The following is a 23,636-nucleotide window of genomic DNA, read 5'->3' on the forward strand; positions in this document are numbered from 1 at the left end:
GACAGGTTGTGGAGTCTCCTGGACTTGGAGATATTCAGAAGCTGTCTGGACACGGTCCTGGGCAATGTGCTCTAGACGACCTTGCTTGAGCAGGGGGGTTGGCCTAGATGGTCTCCAGAGGTCCCTTCCAACCTTGGCCATTCTGTGATTCTGTGAATTCAAAATTCACTGCTTCGCATGTTAGGATCCAAATCTTACTCCTGGAAAGACCGCACTGACATCAGTGAGATGAAGTTTTGATCTTTGTCAGATGAGAAGGTAGTAATGGCGAAAAGGCTAAACAAATTTTTGAAAATTTCACAATATTTTTAGTTTGATGGAGATAAATGATTGAGCCCTGATATGACCTCTCCTTGTTGATGGGCAGTCAGGGACCAAAACAGCTGACCAAAACCCTTAATGTGTCTACCTGTTGCCAAGTCTCTCTGTTCATTCTTTAATGATCAATTACTGTCTCAGTTTATTCCAAGTATCACAGAAACTGATGATTATCTGACGAAGATAGACATACTTTCTTTTCTGTCACCAGCATGTAGGCCATGGTCACCAGCATGTATGCCGTGGACGGCATCAGACAGGTCTGCCCTTCTCGTCTTCATTTGGTAACTGACTTGATTTTTTACTTTTTGCAATGATGTATCTTGCATCTTTGGTAGTGGTTGAACTGTTAAATCCATGTTGAAAGTCGGGAATAAAATGTGTGACTCTTCCTATGGCCTCCTGTAACATCATATGCATTGTTACAGATTTGGCTTCACTGTCTGTCTTTAATGCTTGCAAATGTGTTCAGTGAGCCATATGGAAATGACGAATCTTTCTCTTTGAAGGAAAACATCAAATGGAGCACTAAGGTGAAGAATTTAGCAATCATCTTTAAATAAATATGGTTTCTAACTTGGTTTGCATCTCAGTCCAATTCAGTCAAAAGAAGCCAAGCAAGGTTTTGAATTGGCCTAGTAGGCTCTTACTCAATCCACTGTTGTTATGTTTCGTTTTATGGAGAACCTTGTCATATGAGCAACCAAATGAATGAAACGCTTATCTGATATTACTGTCAGCAACAGAAATGTAAAGTGACCACCAGTCAATGCTGTGTGTTCTACTGGACAAAAAAATTCATGGAGAGTTCTGCAGCACTTCGTGTCGTGTACATTTCAGTGATAAGTAATAATCTCAGAAATGTCTGTAATCTACCTTTCAACAGTAGCATAGATGATCATTAAACCAAGCCATCTTAAGTAAGATAGACGATTTTGCAGCTGTTTCATTTTCTCAATATGAGTCTGTTCACTAGACCTAATTTATAAGTCCTTGCCAAGTAGAGTGTATTTATTCCATTTCTGTACACACTCACAGTATCTTCATTAGTCTTGCAAAGATAATAACATAATTTGTAGTGGGTACCAGTGAAATGCCTTTTGTAGTGTTCATAGTATAATCTAGTTACTTGAACCTGCCTATAATTTCATTGCAATTTATAGCAAGTGTCCTTTGCAACACAGAAAAAATGAATTAAAGTAACTGGCATGTGCAAGAAATGGAGAAACAATTGTTATTTGCTGTGAATGTAGGTAAGGTTCCCATTGTAACATCATGTTTTCACTTTCTTAATCTGCTAAAATGATCAATAGCTACAAAACTGTTAAGTTTTATTAAGAGTATTTATTAAGGATAGAAATAAGGTAACCTTTTTTTGTAATCTCATATGCACAAAGTCAGTTTAAGAGTTCTGTGTCCAAAGTTCTGAGACTGCCTGATGTCTCTAATACTGTGGCTTTTGCCTCTTGTGAGATGACTGGCTGCAAAGAGTTCCTGCTTTGCGATGAGGATTCCTGCTGCATCACAGAGGTTGTTCAAGTGCAGTTAAGTGGGAGGAAGATCCTTACTAACTCCTGCTTGATTGGAAGGATAGTTCCCAGTTCAGACAACAAGATCCCTCTCTGGATAAAAATGGGAACTGTGTCTAGAGTCACTTTTAGTTACTTTCCAAAAACTTTCAAAACTTACCAGAGTGAACTAGGGAAGTGCTCTGATGTGATTAGGTTTTAAGAACATGTGGCAAGAGCTATTGACTGAGTCATTAGAAAAATTCTATGTACATCATGATTGAAATTAAAATACCAGATTAGGGAATGTTTATTTTTTTAATTATTTTTAATACCAAGGTGGATAAGGATATTTGTTAGGGTTCTTGTAAAGTAAGATGCAAAAACGTTAGTTAATAGATACGCATTATTTCATTAGAACATATATGAGGAGAATTGTATCTGCAAATGTGTGTATCTCATTATTGGAAACTGTGAAAATATTCTAAAATATGAAATAGTAAGCATAACACAACAATCAAGCTTTTATATGGGAATGGTGGTTTTTCAGCATTTTGTGTGTATCCATTTCACATTTTTAAAAGACGACCCTGAAATGGATCAAAAATGCACCTTTCCGTAAGTTCTATATAGTTCCTGTTGCTAGCAAAATGACTTCTCCCCTTCTTTCTCATCCTTATTCCTATTTTTTTCTTTTAGGCCTAAAGTCACCCCTAAAATCAGATAATAATCCTAATTCAGATCTAAGCAGCAGCATTCATACAGTTTCTGTAGGGGAAGAAAAATCACTGTAGAAGATGCACTTAAGTGGTGAGTCAAGGCTGCTTTTATTTTAGAGTACGCAAGGCCAGCTCCCATTTCAGAATAGCGCTCTGTGGAAGATAAGTTAACCATACGACTGTTAAATTGTTTGAAAGGCAAGTAGGGCTGTTGTCTCAGACCTGCTGTAGCTTCAGGAACGTGTGACTGTTGAAGTAACATTAAAAACATGACTTCATCTTCACAACCTTGAGGACTTGAAAGTGACTTTGCTAGATTTTTAATGTAAGTTTTCTGAGTAATCTGTACCCCATATATGGCTGTTTCTGTGGAAAAACATAATGATTGCAAACAATATGTCAGACTATGCATTCCTTTAAACCTGTACATACAAAAAGGAGGTAGCCTTCCACAAAACATGTAACATGAGTTCACAGGGATACTGGACAAATAAGTGAAAAAGACATCTTTTGAGGATTAGTAAATCAAAAATGGTTTGTATGTGTGATAGGAAATGCCTGAGGCTTGCATCCCTCCGTTGGAGAATGGATGTAGGAGGTAACGTGTGCTTGCCTGGGTCTTATGCTCTTCCCTTGGTGTCCAGTGTTGACCATTCTCAGATAGACAATATTAGCTCAGTGGCTTGATGTGACCCAGTACAGCTGCGCTTGTGTCTTTGCAATCCTGGCCTCCATTGAAGCCTGACTTAGCAAAATAGTTAAGCACATGAGTAAAACCATGCAGCTTGACTGGAAAAACGAGCGCACTCGTTTGACTTTACATTTCCTCAGGGTCATTGCACTTGGAAGAAGTTCACAACAGCCTTGAGGCGGTTTTAACCTGTGTCTGGCAGCTAAATATAGAACAGTAGGTTAGCTCTGTGTTACTAGAAAGGTCTAAAAAGGGGTGCAGTGAAAAGTGAAATTTCCCTGAGAGCTACATATGTGAGCGTTTCTTGTTACAATAATGTTGTGTGGATCCTGAAGACTTGAGGCGTAATTCTGTGGTGAGCAGTACTAATATATTTGCCATACCATAAGTGTGGAGAATTAAGCCATCCTTATTACATTATCATTTAATCACAGGAGTTCCGCACATGTGGCCAGTGAACTGATCAGACTCTTTTAGGTATGCCCACAAATGGGCTTTTTATGTTCAATGACCATAACAATTACAGATATTTCAGATGTATTTTGTTATGAGGCCCCTAGCCCAATGTGTCTCATTTATTTTGTTTGGTAGAAGCATTTAAACTTTAACAGTAATTTGCTATGTAAACTGTAATATCCGGAAAGGTCTCCTGGGTCAGAGAACAGTTCCCTGCAGTTTTAGGAAACCATCTTCTGTAATCCCTTTAATTTAACAAAGTCATGAAAAAGTTTACTGTGGTCCTCTCTGATGTGCTGAACTGGAGTCCTAGAAGATGACTTTGAGGAACAGAGGTTTCCTTCTGCTTGTCAGGTAAGCTCTCCTCTCTTCTGGTCATCCCTGTTTCTTCTGTTATACCCAGCTAAGAACCTTCCAACATACAGTAACATACCTAAGTGCATAATGTGGTGCTTCATAGCTTTCGAATTTCAGCTCTTTTTGTAATACTCCTGCCCTCAAGGTTCTCTGTGATCCTGCCCACCTTACTGGTCTTTTACTTACCCCATTTTCTACAGTTCTTTAAATAACTTTTCCTTTGGCATCCCAAGAGATGCCGTTCTGCAGTCTTGAAAAGGTCAGGCTTACTGAATTTCCTCTAGAGAATCACTTTGCTTTTGTCAAATCTTATATTAGGCTGACCCGTAAGTTTGGAATTTCATCTTCTATTCAATAAACTCAGAGTCTTTATTCTTCCATACAACTCTGGAATGGTTTTTTAGCGTGAATGCTAAAGTGTTGGGCCTATAGTCGCCCGGATTGCTTTCCCTGCTCTCAGCATCTCATTTTCCCCAGCTCACGTCAAATATTTCTCAGCTTAGAAAACTATCTGTGACTCAGCAAGACATTTGTAGAAGTTACTATTTTCTGTATTGTGATACGCATTCATGAATAAATACAATATTAAGAAGAAATAAAACCTGTCTATTCAGAGGCCATCTAAAGAGAGTTGTGAAATAAAGATATATTCTCTCTATATACTCCAGCAGTATATTCTTCTTTTGTGTCATCGTAGGCTGTAATGTCAGACAGGGAATGATTTATGCTTAAGTAGTTCTTCAGTGAAGTTGTATAAAGTACTGAGTCTAACCCATGAAAGTGAGTAAACCATACCTGAATAAAAGCTTTACTGGTGAAAGCTTTGTCAGTGAATTGGAACTAAAATCTTGCATGACTTTTAGAGACAGGAATTCTAGATAAAGTGATTCAAAGGTGTCAGGCTTTGAACTGCTCAAGAATGTCAAAACCTATCTAATCTCTTGAAAAGAAGGTTAATATTCTCCTACAGTTTATTTTATGTATGTGTGTTTGTGTTTACATTTGTATGTATATATATGTGAGATAAATTCCTTGGGACAGGAACCATTTTTGGCATGTGTACTGACTTAGCTCTTGCGATATTGTTTTCTGTGAATAGGGGTCTTGGATTTGTTTGTACTCCAGTAACAAGTAAAAATAATGTCAGAGAGTTTCATGACTCAGAACAATAGTAGATGAGGGAAAGATGCAGCTGTAGGACACAAGGCTCTCTGTGATCAGTGTAATAAATGTTTCCCACAGCTCTGGTTTTGCTTAATTCTGCGAAATGCTGAACATTCTGGCCATGCTATCTTTCAGTGTACAACAAGCCCTTCTTGTGTTCAGTGATACTGCTCGTTAAATAAGTAAAATTAAACGGGTTGCTGAACTGAGACTGTGGTGCATAAGATTAAGCTTATGCAGTATAAGGTGAGTAATGGCATTCGAAATAGACTCCTGTACCTACTTTTGGGGGGAGAAAAGGTGTGGTAGTCAGCACTGCGTTCTAGAATCAGAACTTCTGCATTTAACTTTTGAGCATGGAAGTTCATGTACTGTACATGTGCAAAATCCATGGAAGAATATCCATTGCTGACACGTTTGTTAGGGAATAGTGTTTTACTACTTGTGAATAGTATAACAGGGTGATTTTCTATTCTTTGAGTATTGTGTGAGGAGTGAGTTGAATAATACACTCTAATGATGGACAGGCGTTCTGCTCAAATAGATCTCAGCAAATAAAAACTGGAGTAGCAGTAACAGCCTTCTGTAGAACACTTGCATGACTCTGTAATGCTGCTTTTGGAAAGTGACACTTAAATTTGGTTGTATTTCCCCTTGTGAAAACTGGAATAAAATGTCAAAAAGTATTTTTTTTCCAGAAAGCTTTTAATGATTTCCCCCCAGCCTGTGGAAATGGTGGTGAGTAATACTGAAACTGTTATTGCTTAATGCATAAGTAATAATTTGCTCTGGTGCAGCAGGCTAGCTCAAGGCCTTCTTTCTGTACTTTTACAGAGTTTATTTGGAATGCAAGTGTATGCAAAAATTAAATTTTAGTGTTAGATGCTGATCCTACCAATGTTTACAGGAGTTGAGCAGAAGCAGTGAAGTCAATATGACTGCCTTCTGGTTTATAAGACCGGGTAATTACATTTCCGGGTTTGTAAGACTGGAGAAGTAAGTTTACAGACTTATTAGGGCAGATCCTAGTTTGCAAGGTGTGAGTACTTCAGGTATATCTACCATGCACTATTTTGTGTTCCTCTGGGCTAAACTTTCTCCTTCCTCTGACCACTTCATGATGTGCTGCTTTACCCACCTTGTATCAATACTACTTCTACTTTTACTCCCTCTTACTTTGTATTTGGGTGGTGCTTATAGGATCAGTCAGCCTGTGTGCCCTATTGTACTAGGCATTATAAAAGTGATCTTTGCCTCTGAGGTTTATAGCCTAAATAGATGAGAAAAGCTGCATAAACATTTTAGTTTTGAATGACAAAATAGAGAGGTTTAAAATGCTAGTTTTGGGTAACAGCCCTGTGGCTTAGTTAGGTGATTCACCAGCAAGCAAGGCATTGTGTACTTCCCGGAAGGTGATATCCAGATGTCAGTACTGGACTCTCTTAAATTCATACGCTGCTACTGCTGGCTGGATTATCTGCAATAGCTCCATCAAAATTAAAATAGGAACTTAAACTGAATTAAATGTGATCATGAATAAGTCAGTATGAAGGCCTCTGAGTGACTTATTTTGATGATAATTTGGCTTTACTTTTTGCTATCCCCACAATTCTTAGTGTGGGACATAGCACAAACTTTTATGCTGATAATTTATAACTGCATGATAAAAGGATTTGGTGAACTGGAGGCTTTGTTATTGGAGAGACTGTCACTTTTGATATTTGAGATTGAGGGGTCTACTTTGGGATTAGTTCTTCTATCTAGGTTTCTGATAACAGAATTGGCAGCAAAATTGTTAATTTTAGACATAGTTAACATAGACATATTTAAATGCTGGTTTTAGATTTTAGAATTAATGCTCAATTGTAATGGAAGAAGTGCACATACAGATCTGTTATTCTGAAAACTCAGGAAGAAGCTTTATATGGTGGTTGTACTGTATATTTACAGTTTGGAGGTCTTTTTTTAATAGAGTTTCTAGGTATAATTTGAGGGCATGTCCTGTGGATGCTGAAGCTTGAATTAAACAGGCCAAACTAATGGGCTTCAGCTGCCTTTCCCCAAACTCAAGCAATCAAGACAGAAGACCTGTGAAGCAAACACTTCCTGGCAGTGGGAAGGAGGAGTGGTAGGGAGAAGCTAAGGAAAGAACATGTTTTTGAAGAAAGTGAGGAGTACCCTACTCTTGACTAGTGTTTATCTCACTGATTATGTAAGAGTTATATCAAAGGATCAAGAATCGGAGTTTTCTAACTGAAAATTAAGAAGGCTACAGGAAGTGACTAACATTGCAGCATCTCTTTGTTCTTTTTTGTTTATTTGTTTGTTTTCTGTGTTCCAGTCAGAGTAATATGGTGTTGTTTTGGCCCTGTAGATGTAGATGCCTTACAATGGCTGGCAAAGGAAGAGATAAACAGATTTTGCGGAACCTGGAAGGGTTCATTCTAGCTGTGCCCACCTGGGATAAGAAGTAAGAGAAAGTGGTAGTAAGCCAAAGCTCTCATAGTAGCGTCTGTCATATGCCTCTAAAGAAGTAGTACCTGCATTTAATATTGCTGGACAAAAGGTAAACGAAAAAACATGTATGCCTTAGGTCAAAAAGTTGTATTGCTTTTAACCCTTGAAGTAGAGTTTGCCATAACACCTATGTTTACACTTACGAATTGGTATTTGAGGCTCTGCTTCTGACTCCTCTCAGAATACTTACGGGTATGATCTTAGTGCTTTTGAAGACAAGAGAAAAGATTCCATTTTCTCTCAATTATACTCAGACTTAATTTGATTGTTTTCATAAAATAATGTGTGGTTTATATTAGATATGTAATGGATGCCAAGACACCTGAGATAACCTACCTGATTTCTTACCAAAAAGGCAATCTACTACTGTAAAAGCAGTGTGAAATTTTTTGAGAACACACCGTTTCTTGTCAAAATTCCCCCCTTGAACTAAAAGAATCCTCCCAGGAAGCAGCAGCCAAAGGCAGCGATATATTGGATGAAGAGAGAGGAGACAAATTGCCCTTTACTAGTAGAGTATAGAGCTGTGGGAAACTCCTGAATATTCATCATATTAAAATATTTAACTTTCTTCTTCCCTAACTTCCAGGAGTACTTTCAAATACGATAACTGTCTTCCAGCAAACTCTTACGGACGTCAGAGAGCCCTAGAAATATGCCCTCCATAACACAGCACAGAAGAGGGACTTGACATTTCTTTTGGCCGCACCTTCCATGCAAGATGAAGGGATCTGAGTAGGCTCTTGAGCAAATGCTAAGCTGACCACCCCTGAGGTGTATGCATGCAGCCTCCGGATGGATTTCTCTTGGTCATTCGTTGGAAGACAAAGTTAATTTTGCATTTTAAAATGATTTGTTTGATTTCAGACTAATAGTATGTTTCACAAGTAATGAATATGTTTCTAGGCCAGGAGCTGATGGAAGGATGTTAGAATTATCTAGTAAGCAGCTTGCTGCAAGTTATTGTTCTTGCTGTTATTTCTGTTTATGCTTATATGATCATATTGCACAGAGCTTCCAGTACTGGAATTCATATATTTTTCTATCCATGTTAATAGTCGTGCCCAAGAATTGCTATACTGTATCAAACCATTTTGCCAGCCTAGTATCTGGTCTTTGACAAGAGCAGAGAGCCTTGTCTAACAGATAGGTAAGAGGGCACGCACAAAGTGATCTTTCCCTGGGTCTGTCTTCCCAGCCTCTGTTAGCCTGTAACTTAAGGGCTTCTGAGTTGAGGTTATATTCCTACTATCATGTTTCACAGCAACACAGAGGCCTATCTTGGGTAGGTTTTGTTCAGTTGTTTTTTGAACAGCACCCCCCGCCACAGATCTGAAGTGGAGTCTTCCTGCTTCTTGTATTCAGAAGAATATTGGAGAGTCATTCTCCACTTGGCTCTACACCATTCACGATTTCATAGATGTCTGTTCTGTTTCTCTGTAGTTGCCTTTCTTCCTGGCTGAAGAATCCTGGTCTTATTAGTTCTCTGGAGATATCTCGGCATATCTGTGATTATTCTTGTTGCTTTCTCTTTAATTTTTCCAGTTTTGATTATCTTATCTCAAGGGAAAAAAGATGACAAACAGTGTGGAAAGTATGGGATCACCATGAATTTAAATGGCAGCACAGTGTTGTTTAGTTTGGCTAAACAGCATTTTTTCCTTTCATCGTGTTGGTTGCTTTTCTAACTGTAGCTGAGCATACGAAGGTAAAAATAACATTAATTACAAAATCTTCCTTTATGTCGTCACAGTTTTGGATTTTGCTCTCTCCTAAGCGCTAGGGTGTGTATTGCTGAAACAGCTCAGATTTAGTTGCTGGGTTTTTTCCGTAAGATTGACGTAACTAGATTTGACTAGATTCATCAGTAATGTGTGTGACTCATTCTCTTATGAAGTTGAGAATGGACAGTAATGACAATTGGATTTACAGAAAGAGGTCTCATCATGCTGAGATCCACAAGTCTTGGGCAGATTGTACTTACTTTGACAGATGTTCAGAAAAGTTCATTTTCCCAATGCGTCTTAATATTACAAGGATACTAGCATAACTTACCATGTGTGTTTAATGAAGTGAATGTGTGTGCTAACAAAACAAATATTCTTTCAGAGAAACTTTTTTTTGACAAAGTCCGTATTCAAAATAAACCCTATGTCACTGGGGACTGCATTTTGTAATAGATTTTCTTTCCAAAGGCCTAAAAAATTTACTACTCATGAAGTGAGCCTTTCTCCTTATTACTTGTTTGCTGCTGGATTAAAACGTGGAAGTGTATTTTTCTTAAAGAAGTAATCATTTGTGAACTTATCACAACTTTTGTACTTAGAACTACTGAAGTTTCTTATCTCTGAAGGAGTGCATAGGGTCTATTCAGCCCTAAAACATTTGTAACTGGAACAGCACTCACTTTTTAAAGTATTTTAAAATAAAATTTGTTTGCATTTTTCCAAAAGATGTGCAAATTTGGTCCAAACTTGCTCAATATTGCAGGCAGGGGGAAGGAGTGAACTAAAACAGGACTACATTATGATGAGCAGGTGTTCCCCTTTTACACGTTAGTTCAGAAAGTTAAAGCACTTGGCCAGTATATAGATTTTAATTCCCTTCTCATCAGTACAGGCTGGGAGATGATTGCCTGAGCAATAGTCATGCTGAAAAGGGCTAGATAAAGGCACTGATGACCTGATCTGGTGTTGTGATAGCATCACTTGGAGGTCCTAAATGACCTTCAGGCCAATGTTGCTGTGATTCTTTACCATTGAGATTGGAATGTGCATCTCAAAGATGTTAGGACCCTTCTTCTTATTCTGATTAATTGGGGAGAAGGGGAGAAAGTTTCCTACTGTTGTAGACCTTGAGGTCTTGTAGTTCTTAACTTAGATTCTCTGAATTAACTAGCTGGGAAGCCTAGGCTTCTAAATTCGGCGCTACATTAAGAAATTGAAAGATTGTAATATTCTCTCCCTCTTACCCCGTAATTAAATATCCACTTGAGCAGGGACTGGAACCCAAATGTCTGACCTCCCAAGGGGATATCCAGCCACTAGGTTGTAGAGTCCTTCTTGGTCGTTGACTTTCTGTCTTATGAATGTTTAAATATTTTTATACAGAGTAGAATACCTCCAGCTGGAGGAGTCAAAGAATTCCCTGTATTGGGTTTGCTGAATGTAAGTCTGAAGAGTAGAAGAACCTTAGTTCAACTCCATTCTATGCCTAGTTCAGGCGATTTTCCTAGAGATGGCTAGGAACTCTTTTGAAAAGTGGGAAAAATTAAGACTGAACCCTCAGCCAAAAAAATAAGTAAGACTACACTTGTTGTTGCTGTGACAGTTTTGTGAATCTAGCTCTGTTTTTTTCCTAAAGTGCCATTACCAGTGTTCCATTTTGTACTAAACTGATGGTCTGTTTGGCTGATGAGGGAGAGAGGGAAGTGTTTGATCCAAATTCCTTAAGTATGTATTGACATTGCTTGTAACATCCTATTGTTAAATTGTAAAAAAATGTAAAACTGCAATTAATCTTACGCTGCTATGTGAGCAGGAGAACCTAGTCGCAATCCGTAGTCATAATACTCTTGGAAGCAGATGGATTAGTTTTTTTGTCATGAATTATTCCCCTGATTAAGATAAGAAATGTTGCAGGTTTTTTGAACAAATTAACAGCAACTGTGGCTAAGTGGCTGTTACCTTGAAATGAAATACCACTCACCTACTGCCTTGTCACAGCCAGTTTGGTTTCTCAAGTATTGAATTCCTGTGGTACAGAAATCTAGCCCAGTTCTAAGCAAATATACCTTTAAACATCTAATCAAGCACAAGAATAAGAAACCAATAATACCTAAGAGTAGCTTAATGTAAAAAGGAATAAATGCTTGGTTTTCTTATTGAAAGACAGGAAATAAGCCAGTTGTGCTGTATTTTTCTTGTTTCTGTAGGCTGGTTTGTAAGACATTGTCAAGAAAGCCCATTAAGGTATATTATTTTTTTCTTAAAAATCAAGGCTGAGTTTAGAGTGAGAAGGACAGGATCCATTGAAGATAGAGTTTCTTGAAAGAAAAATGTTGAGTATCAGAGTGTGGTGCAGCATTTTGTAATTTGATGTCGTCCTGGGTATGCATTTAACCTACACATTCATTTATAACATTTTTGTTATACTTATTTTTTTTATGGCACTGGCATAAAAATTTCCACTGCCAGTGAGTACACTGACAATGATAGCTATATCCTTTGAGACCGTGTCATGCTTAAGCAATGCAAATAGCTCAGAACTCAGCTGAACCAGCTCCTTCTACGCTCTGCTCTTCAGAAGGAGACGTGAGTAGCAGAGCTGAGGGTGCTGGCCGTTTGTTGGTCCGCTGTGGAGAGAAGGAGGAGAAGAAGGAACGGTCATTGGAAAACAGTCTAGGACAAATCAGTAGCATATTGCCAGGACCCGGTTGGCATGTTCACCCAGGAGCGTAGGAGGAACATAAACATGAAATTGCTGTGGTGTGTCACTTGTTCTTTAAACTCACCTCAGTGCCAGAGGAGTGAAAAATTTGGTAATGACACATCAGTCTTCCAAAAATGATCTGGGAATATGTTCTAATTCCATAGTGGGCAAGACAGTATGTCTAGAGATAAAATGTAATCCAAATAGATGTGGTAGATAGGTAATATGATTTGCTGGAGACGAGTCAGTTTGGCTTTTCTAGAAGGAGGTGAAGCTCAGATTGTCCAAGAGGGACAGTGTTGCTCTGTGCTTGCCATAGTCTGGCATTTTTCTACTTGGCATCTGCTGATGGCCACTGCTGGAGACAGGTTGCTGGGCCAAGATTGGTTTGGTCTGACCAATGTTGGTTGTTTTTTCCAGAGGCCTTACGTGGACATGCGAATATGTTTAGAAATCTTCCCTTAGATTTGTGGATTTACATTCAGGGATGTCTTAATCAACTGTGTTTGGGCAACCACGTATATAAAGATAGCCTTAACTTGGACACCAAATCTATTTTGTGCTAACATCAAAAAATGGAGTCCTAATACTGGTCCTGCTAGGACCAATGCACAGATGATGAGCCCTGAATCCAAGAAAGGAAAATCTGGGTGGAGGAGAAGTTGTCTGTACGAACGTGCAGGATTGCTTCCAACTTCTTTTGGAAGCCCTGATTTACAAATTGTAGCCGTAAATGGGACTCAGACTACTCTTTATGGATTGTGGGGTTTTTTTTGTTTTTTGTTTTAATCTCTCAGTCACTGCTGTGAGCAGAATTGAGGACTGATTCACAGTGGCAGCTTGTATGCCTAAAATAACAAAATAATACAGGTGACTTTTCTACTTGAGTATTCTACTCCCTAGTACGATAACGTATTCATAAAGAAGCTGCTATCAGTGTGTGAACAGAATGCAGAAAATCTTAATATAATAGTCTTCCTTCAGATGTCATTTTATGCCAGGCATACGTTTGTTACATTATAGCTCAAAGAATTATTTTACAAGTGTCAGCTTGCTTGTTCAAGAGATTGTCTAAAATCACTAGCAATTTGATGTCAGTGCATTTTGTCTTTCTCAATTCCTTTTTTCCTAAGGATGTTCCAGGTTTTGTGACCTGTTCTTGAGAGCTGCCCTTTGCTCCCCTCTCTTTTCCCCTTCTCTTCCAGAGGTTTACTGACATCCCATTGGTTTACTTTTCTTTCCTTACCAATGATTCTAGGTTGCATACAGCAAGATTTGATTGTCACTGCTGTCCATAATTGCTTAAAAATTGATTATATATGTTGCAGGGGGAAAAATAGAATGAGAAATACATAGAAAATGAATCTGTTTTGTAGTACGTACTTTCCTGATTTTTAATTTGAGACACAAGGTAGGAAACTGTGTAGAGTGGAATGAGGATGAAGGAAGAAAGATATGAATCTTAACATCTGTTCCTGCAACTGACTCCAATCAGACAGATCTTTGCAGCTTCGCACAGAATCAGTTATAAGAGCAGACTCTGAGAACCAAACTCAAAAATAACTTAAACATCCAGTATGTTGTCAACTGAGTAATCTACAGAAATCCTGCTTAGCTATTTGATCCTTAGACTTCAGGTTTTTATGAATAGTTCTACATATCCCCGTTGGCCTGCTGCCAATCTTAGCTGTTGCTAAGATAGGTGGTGTTTGCATGTATCTCACACTGAAGAATCTGTAGAGTTCACAGCCAGTGACGTTTCTATGGCAGGTCTCCTGAAGGACCCAGTCAGGCTGGTAGTCTCAGAGTGCATGTGACATGCAGGGACAGCATGGGCTGGCTCTGCAGCAGTGACCACTTTCATTCAAAAACACAGCTGAGGTGAGAGAGAGAATCGTTCATCTGGTATATGATAGCCTATGCCCAGTCTGCCCTGAAGGCTTCAAATACATCTCTCCCAGGAGAATTCTCCCCCAGCAGGTGAAGGCAAGGTTGGTGAGCAGGAGGGATGAGGAAAGGAAGTTGGACATTGCCTAAGATCCCTGTTAAGGCACAGATCACTGCAAAAAGGAATGTGAGGATCATGGATGAGGAAGAAGGTATGCAACACAAGCCTGACTTCATAGCCCAGTGGGGAGGGCAGTCTTGGAAGGGAAGGGTCTTCTTTCCTTTTACTTTCTCCTTCTCCCTCCTCAGTTTATTCTCTGAGCCTTTATCAGTTTATGATTAAGGGGCTTTCTGAGTCAGAGATGGTGTATTTGTGATAATAGCTCTTCATTTTTCTCCTATAAATTTACTCGTTCTTGAAGATGCGTAAATTGCTATTTGGGCCAACTGATATTCTCTGTAACAGCTGGAGTTGACAAAGAAGCAAATGGGGGACTGCAAACAGAGAGAGAGTGGGCAGGTGTAAAACTGCAGAAAAATGCCAGTGGATGGGAGCTGAATGAACCAGCAACGACAAAAACATAGAAGGAGAGGGGAAAGACTGGGATATAGTTCTGTATGGGAATAGGTCCAGTGGCTCACCATGGCTGTCAGTAAGTAATCGAGGGAGATGTAGCTGGTAAGAGGAAGGAGCCTTCAGGGCAACGGAGTCCCTAGGCCCTCCCGTCTGCGCAGTGCTTGCTGCCTGCCTGTTACAGATACAGCTTCTCAGCCAGCCTGTCTGGGCCTTTTCTAGGAGATTGAACTGCCCAGCAGATTTGCTTCACCTCTGGGTTGGCTCTAGTTGCTGTTTGTTCTCTGGAGCAATGAAGCCAAATAGTTATTCAAGATCTTTTCACTCTGCTAGGAAGTCGTTATCTTTACACTGGTTGTGTCACTGGTTAGTGAGGATTTGTAAGCTGCAGAGGCTGTGTACATCTTCAGTCATTTAGGAGGTAAGGAGTGCTGTATTGGTGGTTTAAAAGGGTGAAACTTGAAAGACGTGATAAGTACATTTTGCTTAATGGTAATTCTATGATAGTAAGGTAATGGATGATCACTAATTTATTTAAAAACAAGATTTAAGAAAATACGTTTTGCTTTGTCTTTTATTCTTTGCTTAGTAGCTGATTCCTATGGAAATGGTCTAGAAGGTTACAATGATATTGGAAATAATATTGGACAATTTAAAATGTTAAAACAAAAAAATTTTGACTATTTTTAAGCTCTTATTAGTCTCAGATGGTTAGTTTATTTATGGTTTCTTTGCTTCCAACCCCCTGTCTTTTCCTCTGCTCACTGAAGTCGGGAATTTCTGGTTCCTCTCTGGAACCAGGCTTGGCTGCACATGTTTTTCCAGAAAAGTTTATCATGAGCTACTGTACTAATTGATTTAGGTTGCAAGTCTATTTCCAGTCCTTCCTGGCAGTCAATAAAATAATGAGAGATTTATTGAGATTGGAAATGATCAGCAACGAGTTAATCACTGAAGTCAGGAAATGAGCAGAGGTATGGTTGTGGTATCGCTAATGTGCAACATCCACATGGTCAGATTCTCCTGGGAGTTAGGAAGACGTGAACTTGAGTTCCTTCAGGCCAAGGAGAGAAGTGTAGGACTTTTATGGAGGCTGGGCACTCATGTTATCATTCTTGCTGCCTCCTCCAGCCATACTTTAAAAGAGAAAAGTGAGTCAGTCATTTGTACCCAAAGCAATTTGGGCATAGAAATCGAGGGAGTGATTCAGCTTATGAAGCCGAGCTCAGAAAGTCCAGCAAGGAGGATTTTGGACGTGCTCTTTGCTGTTTCCAATGAGATGGCTTATTAATCCTTCCTCTGCTCAGGATCATTACCAGTCTTAATTTGGGGTCTCGGTGTGTCATATAAGAAATGTAGTTGACCAGCTTAGGGTTATACGTGGCAATTATTCAGATACAGCAGCACTATTTCTGCATCCCTCTGTGGTTCTGACCCTATGCAAATCATGGCTGCATGCAGCAGGGCTAGGAAAGCTACATTGGGGCTCTCCGCTTTTCAAATCCTCAGGAAACTTAGTTATTAGTAGAGGCAGGAACTTTCTGACACATGCTATGTAAACAAAGAGGGCTCACTGATTTTCAGGTCCTTCTATTCAGCTATTTTCTATTCAAGAGGCTAACCTGGAAGCAGCGGAGAGAGAAGCCCCGAGTCACAGTCCTTGTATGGAGGTGTGTGTGTGTTTGTTTGTTTTAAAATACTCAGGCTAAGAAAAGTGGCCACTCTTTAAAGGAAATTCTGTGAAGGAATTGATAGACTTGCATGTGCAGTTCTCCTTTTTAGACACAATTATTCCCTTTTGGACAGAACTGGGTAAATTAAAGGTGGATGTCCTCTGAGGTGGCAGCAGAGTGTAAATACTTAATTTATGGTATCAATTCCCTCGTAGCATTAAAAAATGGATAATAAAATGGATATCTGTTTTCTAACTGCCTTTCATGGTGGGGCCCAGGCTCTTGATCAATACATTCTAGGGTAGTCAGAGCTGTGTATTTTTATAAAGAAGCCTTTTGGCTAATATTGCGTATGTTGTGTCTCTTGTATATTTCGCTTACTATAGAATCTTCTAATGAGACTACTTAAACTATTTAATTTTTTTATCAAGGTGAGTCATGATAAGAGAATATATTTAAGAGTTTTCTGTATAATACCACTGGAAGGTGAACGTGTTTAGTTTTTCTTTGGGGGGGAAGAGGAGGAGGAGAAAAGGGTTGGGAGCTTTCAGAGAACTCTGTTTCTGTAACCTTATCCATTACCTTTTAGTTGATGTTCAGTGTTAACTTTCATTTCTGTTCTGATACACTTACATTTCCATTCCCACATGGCAACCGCTCAAGTGGGAAGTGAAGCTTTTGTGTGAGAAAAGGAGAGGTTAATTACAGATATATTGGGGGCAGCTTTTGCTTTGGGAAACAGTGACAGGTTCTTTGTAGTTTAATCTCTTGGAGTAGCGCCTGTGGCCACCTTCTGACGTACGTTGTTGGGCTGAGAAGAATCAACGCTCAGTGATGCATGAAAGTCCAACATGTCAGTAGTAGCTGTACATAATTCCACTGTCTCACATGCAAGTAAGGCTGTTAATACTTAACAAGGTATTGTATTTTATAAGGAAGAAAACTGGTTACTGGTAACTTCATCCATATTGTATGTTTATTCACATTCCTTTGAAAAATACTAGATTTAAAAAGAAGGCGATACCCCAGCAAAAAACTCAAACTAGCAAGCAATGCAGAGCAGAGCGCAGCAGAAATAAGATTGCAGAATTCCTGAGCGTCAGAGCAAAACCTAGGAATCTGCGTGCAAGTAGGGTTTTGTTCTGTACCTAACATATTTTAAGGATGCACTGAATCTTTTCCCTACATATACCCATCCATGGGAGGATACAGGTATTGCTCAGTTGGTCACCAGTAGTCTATAACTAATGATCTGAAGTGGAACAAACTGGTAGTCTACAGGAGAAGTATATTGAAATGTTATCAGCATGCAAGAAGTATTAAAAGTTTGTCCAGCTCCTAGGAAATATGGCAATAAAGCAGCCATAACCAATGTTTGCTGACTTTCTTGCGGTAGCATTAAATTATGATGTGCTCGCATATCTTCTGAAAATGTCATGACTCACATGGCAGCAAAGTTTTTTTTTTTCCTGCAAACTGAAGGCTGTGGTTCTGGAAAACAATTCTAAATCTGTAATCCAAACAAATTTTCTTGTCTGGGAAATCACTTTTTTTTTTTTTTTTTTAACTAAACCAAGTAAAATATTGGTCTCGAATATATGTCACACGACTTTGAAGGTCTGTATTATGTTCAAATGAATAAGGCAATTTTTTAAGCCAGAAAAAATAACTGTGTAGTCTTAAGCAAAATATAAGTCTTTTTGTTTAAATGGGGTACTCTGTTCTGGAGAGAGGAAGGAAAGGGAGAGGTCTTTCTTCTTTTCCATATTTAAAGCCCTACGATTTTTCAACTTAAAGGCAAAGACAAAATTAAGAGTTTGGTAAAACATGTTCATCAAAGGTGTACTTCAAAGTAACTAAAACAAAGCTGCTGGTCATGCGCCTTTCTTTGCGAATCCTTCATAGTTCTGTCTGATCTTTAATTCTTGCTTCTAAAAAGCAATCTGGTTAAGATTGAGATTGATTAAAAAATCTGTATTACTCTTATTTAGCAGACTTCAACTGCAGAGATACAAATTGGGCCCATGAGACTGACACAAGATCCTATTCAGGTAAGATATTCTTTTAGTTTCTTGATACAATCAATTTAGTTTTAATGGGTGAAGAAATTAAGGTTCAACCATTGTAGTTAAGCATAATGTTTTCATTTTACTTGTGCAAGGACTGTGAGATGGATAATTGGTATTTTAGTTTATCTAATTGCCTGAGAAGAGACCTACAGGTAAAGTAAATTGGTAAACAAGGTGCTCAGATTTCTGCTAACATAAAATCATTCCTTTTATCTGTCCTGTCAGTAGGAATGTGTGTGCAGTAGCAAGAAAAAAGCTGCTTCTCTGAATGTTAAAACTGTTTAGTTCTAATACACCATAGCAGAGGACTGCGTTGTGAAGTCTAGGTATCAGGTGAGTTTTGCTGAAGGACTATGCAACGGGACAGAGAACTGAGCTTTGAAAGATCACAAGTACAAAAAAATAAGATGAATTCCAGCAAGAAATGTTGAATTTTGGCTTAACGTGCAACAGCTTTTACACATCTTTGCTGCTGTTTCTGTACTTACTCTTTCTGTGCCAGTACACAGATGCTAAGAGGTTTTTTTTTTTTTCTTTTTTTGCTTATAGTGTTGTGTTTTAGAGCTCTCAGATGATAGGAACTGATACCATCTTAGTCTTTAACATTGCTTCTGTGATGCAGTGGTCATCTGAACTAACTTTTTGTCTTGAGTCACTTAACTCTGTAAAATACAGAGATATTTAGTCAGTAATTAGTCAGCTTTTCTGCCCCCCCCTCCCACCCCCCACCTTTTCTAACTGTGGGAAGCAAAGCCTACATGTGGGAGAACTGCTTTTCTCAAGGAAAATAAATTATGTATATGTGCATCATAAAGCTTTAAATTTTTATTTCTGTATTAAGTATCCAGTCTCAGTAATAACTTCAACTAATGAAACAGTGTATTTATGTTATAATCTTGTGGAAGGGTAGCTTCAGCAGGAGAGCTTTTGTAAGGAATTTTAACATAAACGTGTGGAACTTTTCATGGAAAACATGTTCTTTGAGCTGTGTTAGTCTTAAGTAAGATGGTCAAGAAAATATTTAACAAGTAAGAATTCTCTCAATGTTTATGTCAGCATTCCCCTTGATGTGCTTTGTAGAAACTGTATTAGTCAAAATACCGTAATATCAGTGTTAGCTGTTATGATATAATTTAAGTGAACATGTACCATGTAAGAAGAGAAAGTGTTTGACTTTTTTGTTCAAAAAAGCTTTTGACATTTTTCTTCTTGGCATCTAGTCAGGTATGGGCAGTATTTTTGTCCCTACGTTATTTAAGAATCTCTGGTGCTATAGAAAGCAGACCTTAAGTACAACCATTAAGACTTTTTCATAAAGCTATTGCCATACACTAACTTATTTACAGTAAAAGGAAAACACTTTATGTAAACACTTTTTGTTGTTGTGGAACAAATCACATTACCTCAACTAATCTGGCAAGTATTGCACACATCCACTCATTTAAAAACATATGCATTAATCTTTTATTCTATCTTGACAATAGAGTTGCATATTTCTCTATGCAGTGCAAACAGCTACTGAATACCATGTTTTAAATGTCTGTTTGTTGGTGCTTAATTGTATCCGTAATTGCCCGATAAGTTAATTTTCACTGATTTTCTTAATGATGTTTGTTTTATTCTGGTGCATGTTTTAAACTATTGTTTGCCATCAGAACACCTACGCCAAGCTGGAAATAGACTATATTTTTTGCTTGAGAGGTGACCTTCGTTGTGGCTATGACCTACCATAAACCATGTCATAGATTCCTCACTAGGCTTTATGACCATCTATGGCTAGAGGACAAATCTATTTTGGTTTGTACTAGATCATGACTCAGGCACCCTAGACCTGCAAAGGAAAGGGCGAGGGGAAGTGTCTGAAGAAAACCTACCAACTCTTTCCATCCAAAAGCCCTCCCATCCTGTTTCTCATACATGTAGCTTATGTGTGTCTACCCAAATGTTGTGCTCTAGCTGGCAAATAGGCATGGATTAGTTTCCAGACCTTAGAAATGACCCTGAAAAAAGTGTATGTAAACGTGCTGTTTCTCCAGAGGACATAGGAGAAAACTATTTCATAGTCATTTAGTACACACAAAAAGCTATCTTATCCCTTTGCAGAACTATTTATTAGGGCTGACAAAGATTTGGATGTGGTGCTTATATATAAGATTTTTGAGCTAGCACCATAGGTGATTAGAAGATCAGAAGAAGAGGTTAAAACAGGTCAGATGGTAATCTGGGAAAATCACTGGATATTGTTAATCTTGGAGTTTCTCTTGGATTTTGCCCTTTGATAGAAGATGGTTTCTGATGGCCAAAGAGCTGACTTGCTTCAAGTCTCATTCATGCTTGCCGTTGAACTGATCGAAGTCAAACCTTTTATGCAGCTGATTAATGTGAGCTTAATTTGTGGGACTGGACCACAGATAAAATCCATTTTCCGTTTCTGCGGAGTACCTTGCAAAACAAGAGGCCAAACTCCATCTGCAACCATTAATAACTGTTAAACTAAAGCCAGAGAGTGAGTGACAGGCTATAATGTGACAACATATAAACCAGATATTTTTTAAAGCAATAACCGATGGAAACATTATTGCACAGTTTTAATTCTAAGTTTTATTAGATTGAAACCATGCATGTACTGGTAATTTCCCTAATGACCAAAGGGTTAGAGGTTTGGAGTGGGATGGAGAGAATGGTGGGGCAAGCATTTGAGGTGAAGTTTGGCATCATCTGCTTAGAACTTTTCGTATAGAAGAATTGATCCTGGTTGTGTACTATTAGGGTTACCGTGGTGCTGATCCTGCTGCGTTCACGGATTTAACAAGGAAACTGACACTTTTTTTTTTTTTTTTTTCAATCACAGTCCTTGTTTTGCATATTAGTAACTGCATTCTCTCTTTTTTGATCTTAGCACATACAACTTCCTTTCTTTCAGAAAACTGCTGCACAGTTTTTCTGGCATCTATGTTCCTTTCTTTACCACATAATCTTGTCCCCCATTCAGATAACACATTCCCCTCTTAAAGCCTTTGTTGCTCATCACATCTTTTACAGCATTAACATCAAACTCCGTTTCTGTTCTGCTAATGATGATCTCTCCTGCTGAACTGTGACTGAAGCATTTGTATGATGCCCAACATGTAACGATTCTTGCATGCCAATTTTAGGTGTAACAGGAGCTCCCTCTTAACTAATTCAAAGTCACTGCATGTTTCCTACCTTTAAAATTCTTTTGCTGTGATACCTGCAAGAACATAAAAATAATTAGGTGACGTGTGCTATGACTTCTTAAGTTACTGTTTGTAACATTCTCATTGTTTCCTTGTGGTATTCTGTGTGTCTTTTGTTTAATTTTGAGATCTTTGAGACAGATCTGTCCATTTTCTGTATTTGTATGATAAGCTGGGGCCAAGACATGCAATAGCTGTGCAGCACAAATGCTCAAAAAGATGGTAAGAATGCCAGTGCATCACCAAAAATGTGAATTATCTCAGCAGGAGAAGTCTGCACTGCTCCTAGCTAAGCAAAATGATCAATTTACAGTAAAAATGAATAATTATGTATGAAAAAAATCCTTCACTGAAACATACGTTGAGTTCAAGCTTTTCCTCAACAGTGTGGTTCATACAGGTTGATAAATGTTTACCTTTATTTTGAGAACATATCTTGCAATATTCCTGCGTAGTTCTAGTTAGTCTGTTTTAATAGTTTACAGTAAGCTTCATACAATTTTTAATGAGAAAGCATGGTAGTAATTCTTTAAGGGTACCTTTTAAAGTTAATATTCTCAGAAGGATTCACACACTTATAATTAGCTACGAGTGGGGGATTGGGGAGTTTAATTATGCTTCAGCATTTTGCAGCTAGTAAATGATTGAATTTTGCAATCTTTTATTTCCAAAATGGGGATGTCAAGAGAAGGAAAAAGACAACAAAAAATGCACCATGAAAAACCTGTTTGCTGACTACATTGTACTGATCAAACTAGGAACAAAATAAAACTCATAGCAGTTGGAACCAAACAAGATTGTATCAGAGTAGGGACTTGACCCGAGTATCTGCAGAGAGAGGTCTACAGCTTAACCATGTAACTGCTTTCAGAGACTCTGAGAGTTGTAAATAAGTAAGGGATTGAGTAGAGTGACAACTGTTACCTTGGATGCTAAATGACAGTAATACAAATCTGCTTATTGTTAACTACGCTTAAAAATACTCTTCCTAATTAAATACTCTTTCTAAATTAAAACTTCTAGATGTATTTTTTAATATTTATTGGAATTCTTAGCACATAACTTTCTCTGCAGTTTAAGGAAACCTTGAATGATAGTGCTGCCACAGTAACATTGATTGTTTTGTTTATTGTTAAGAATTCAGCAATCCAGACAGCTCAAGATAAGAGAAAAGTTATGGTCACCTTGTCTAGCTTCTAGGCTGATGGTGTTGAATTTCACATGGTGACACCACAGCTACACAGAGTAGCACTGATAAAAGGATGTTGACCTTTCTCATGGGCGTTTTGGGCAAAATATTGCATACTTTGCTCAGGCAGATCATTTCAGCGAAGTTAGGGATAAATTTTATGTGCAAAATGAACAGGATTTTGCTTTACGCATAGATAATTCTCAATCTGCTGCTTTTCTGTGCAATTTGAGTAGCTGTGGATAAACTTTTGACTTCTTGAGGCCTTTCTTTTTCACAGCACATTTGTGCTATATTAACCTTTTTCTGTAGCGCAGGGCAGCATGGTTGGTGACCAGCTGCTGAGGTAAATATGTGCAAATTGTAAAGAGGAGTGTGTACGTGACTTTTGTTGCTAACTGTATAATTTATACACTGATAATAAGAATTATAGGGCAAGACTGAAAACTCTTTCCTTCTAAAAATGCATTTTTGTTTTAAAAAATAAGAAGTCTGCAATTATGGCTGTGTTCAGCCTACAGTCTGTATGTCAGTTAGCAAACAGACTTCCTACAGTATCAATTTGCTTTTTAGAACAGCATCTCAGCAAGCATCCTAGCTGACGTTCCGTTTGCTTGTGAGCAGTTCCTTAAGTGTTCAGCTGATGTTGGTAAAACTACTACATATAGTTACATAATTTAGGAAAAGTTGTTGGGCAAAAACTGTGATGTTTGGATCAGGGTTTTCTCCCCACCTGGCTCTGTCCATACCTGCCTATCTGTTGTTGTTGTTTTTTTGTTTTGAAAGAATATGACTTAGCTCCATTTTGCTGTACATCAAAGGAGAAATAGTGAATAAAACCATGTTACGTTAATTGTTTGTCCCT

The 23,636-nt window shown here is 38.3% G+C and overlaps 1 protein-coding gene across 1 annotated transcript in view; it reads left to right on the forward strand.

The window, feature by feature from the left end:
• Positions 1–23,636, forward strand: part of LOC138064494 (high affinity cAMP-specific and IBMX-insensitive 3',5'-cyclic phosphodiesterase 8B-like) — an 85,343-nt gene that overhangs the window by 21,330 nt on the left and 40,377 nt on the right. The window contains 1 exon segment of the mRNA XM_068927345.1: positions 18,287–18,346. Within this exon segment, the coding sequence (XP_068783446.1) occupies positions 18,287–18,346 (60 nt within the window).

The sequence above is a fragment of the Struthio camelus genome, chromosome Z (assembly GCF_040807025.1).
Source record: "Struthio camelus isolate bStrCam1 chromosome Z, bStrCam1.hap1, whole genome shotgun sequence".
Taxonomy (NCBI): domain Eukaryota; kingdom Metazoa; phylum Chordata; class Aves; order Struthioniformes; family Struthionidae; genus Struthio; species Struthio camelus.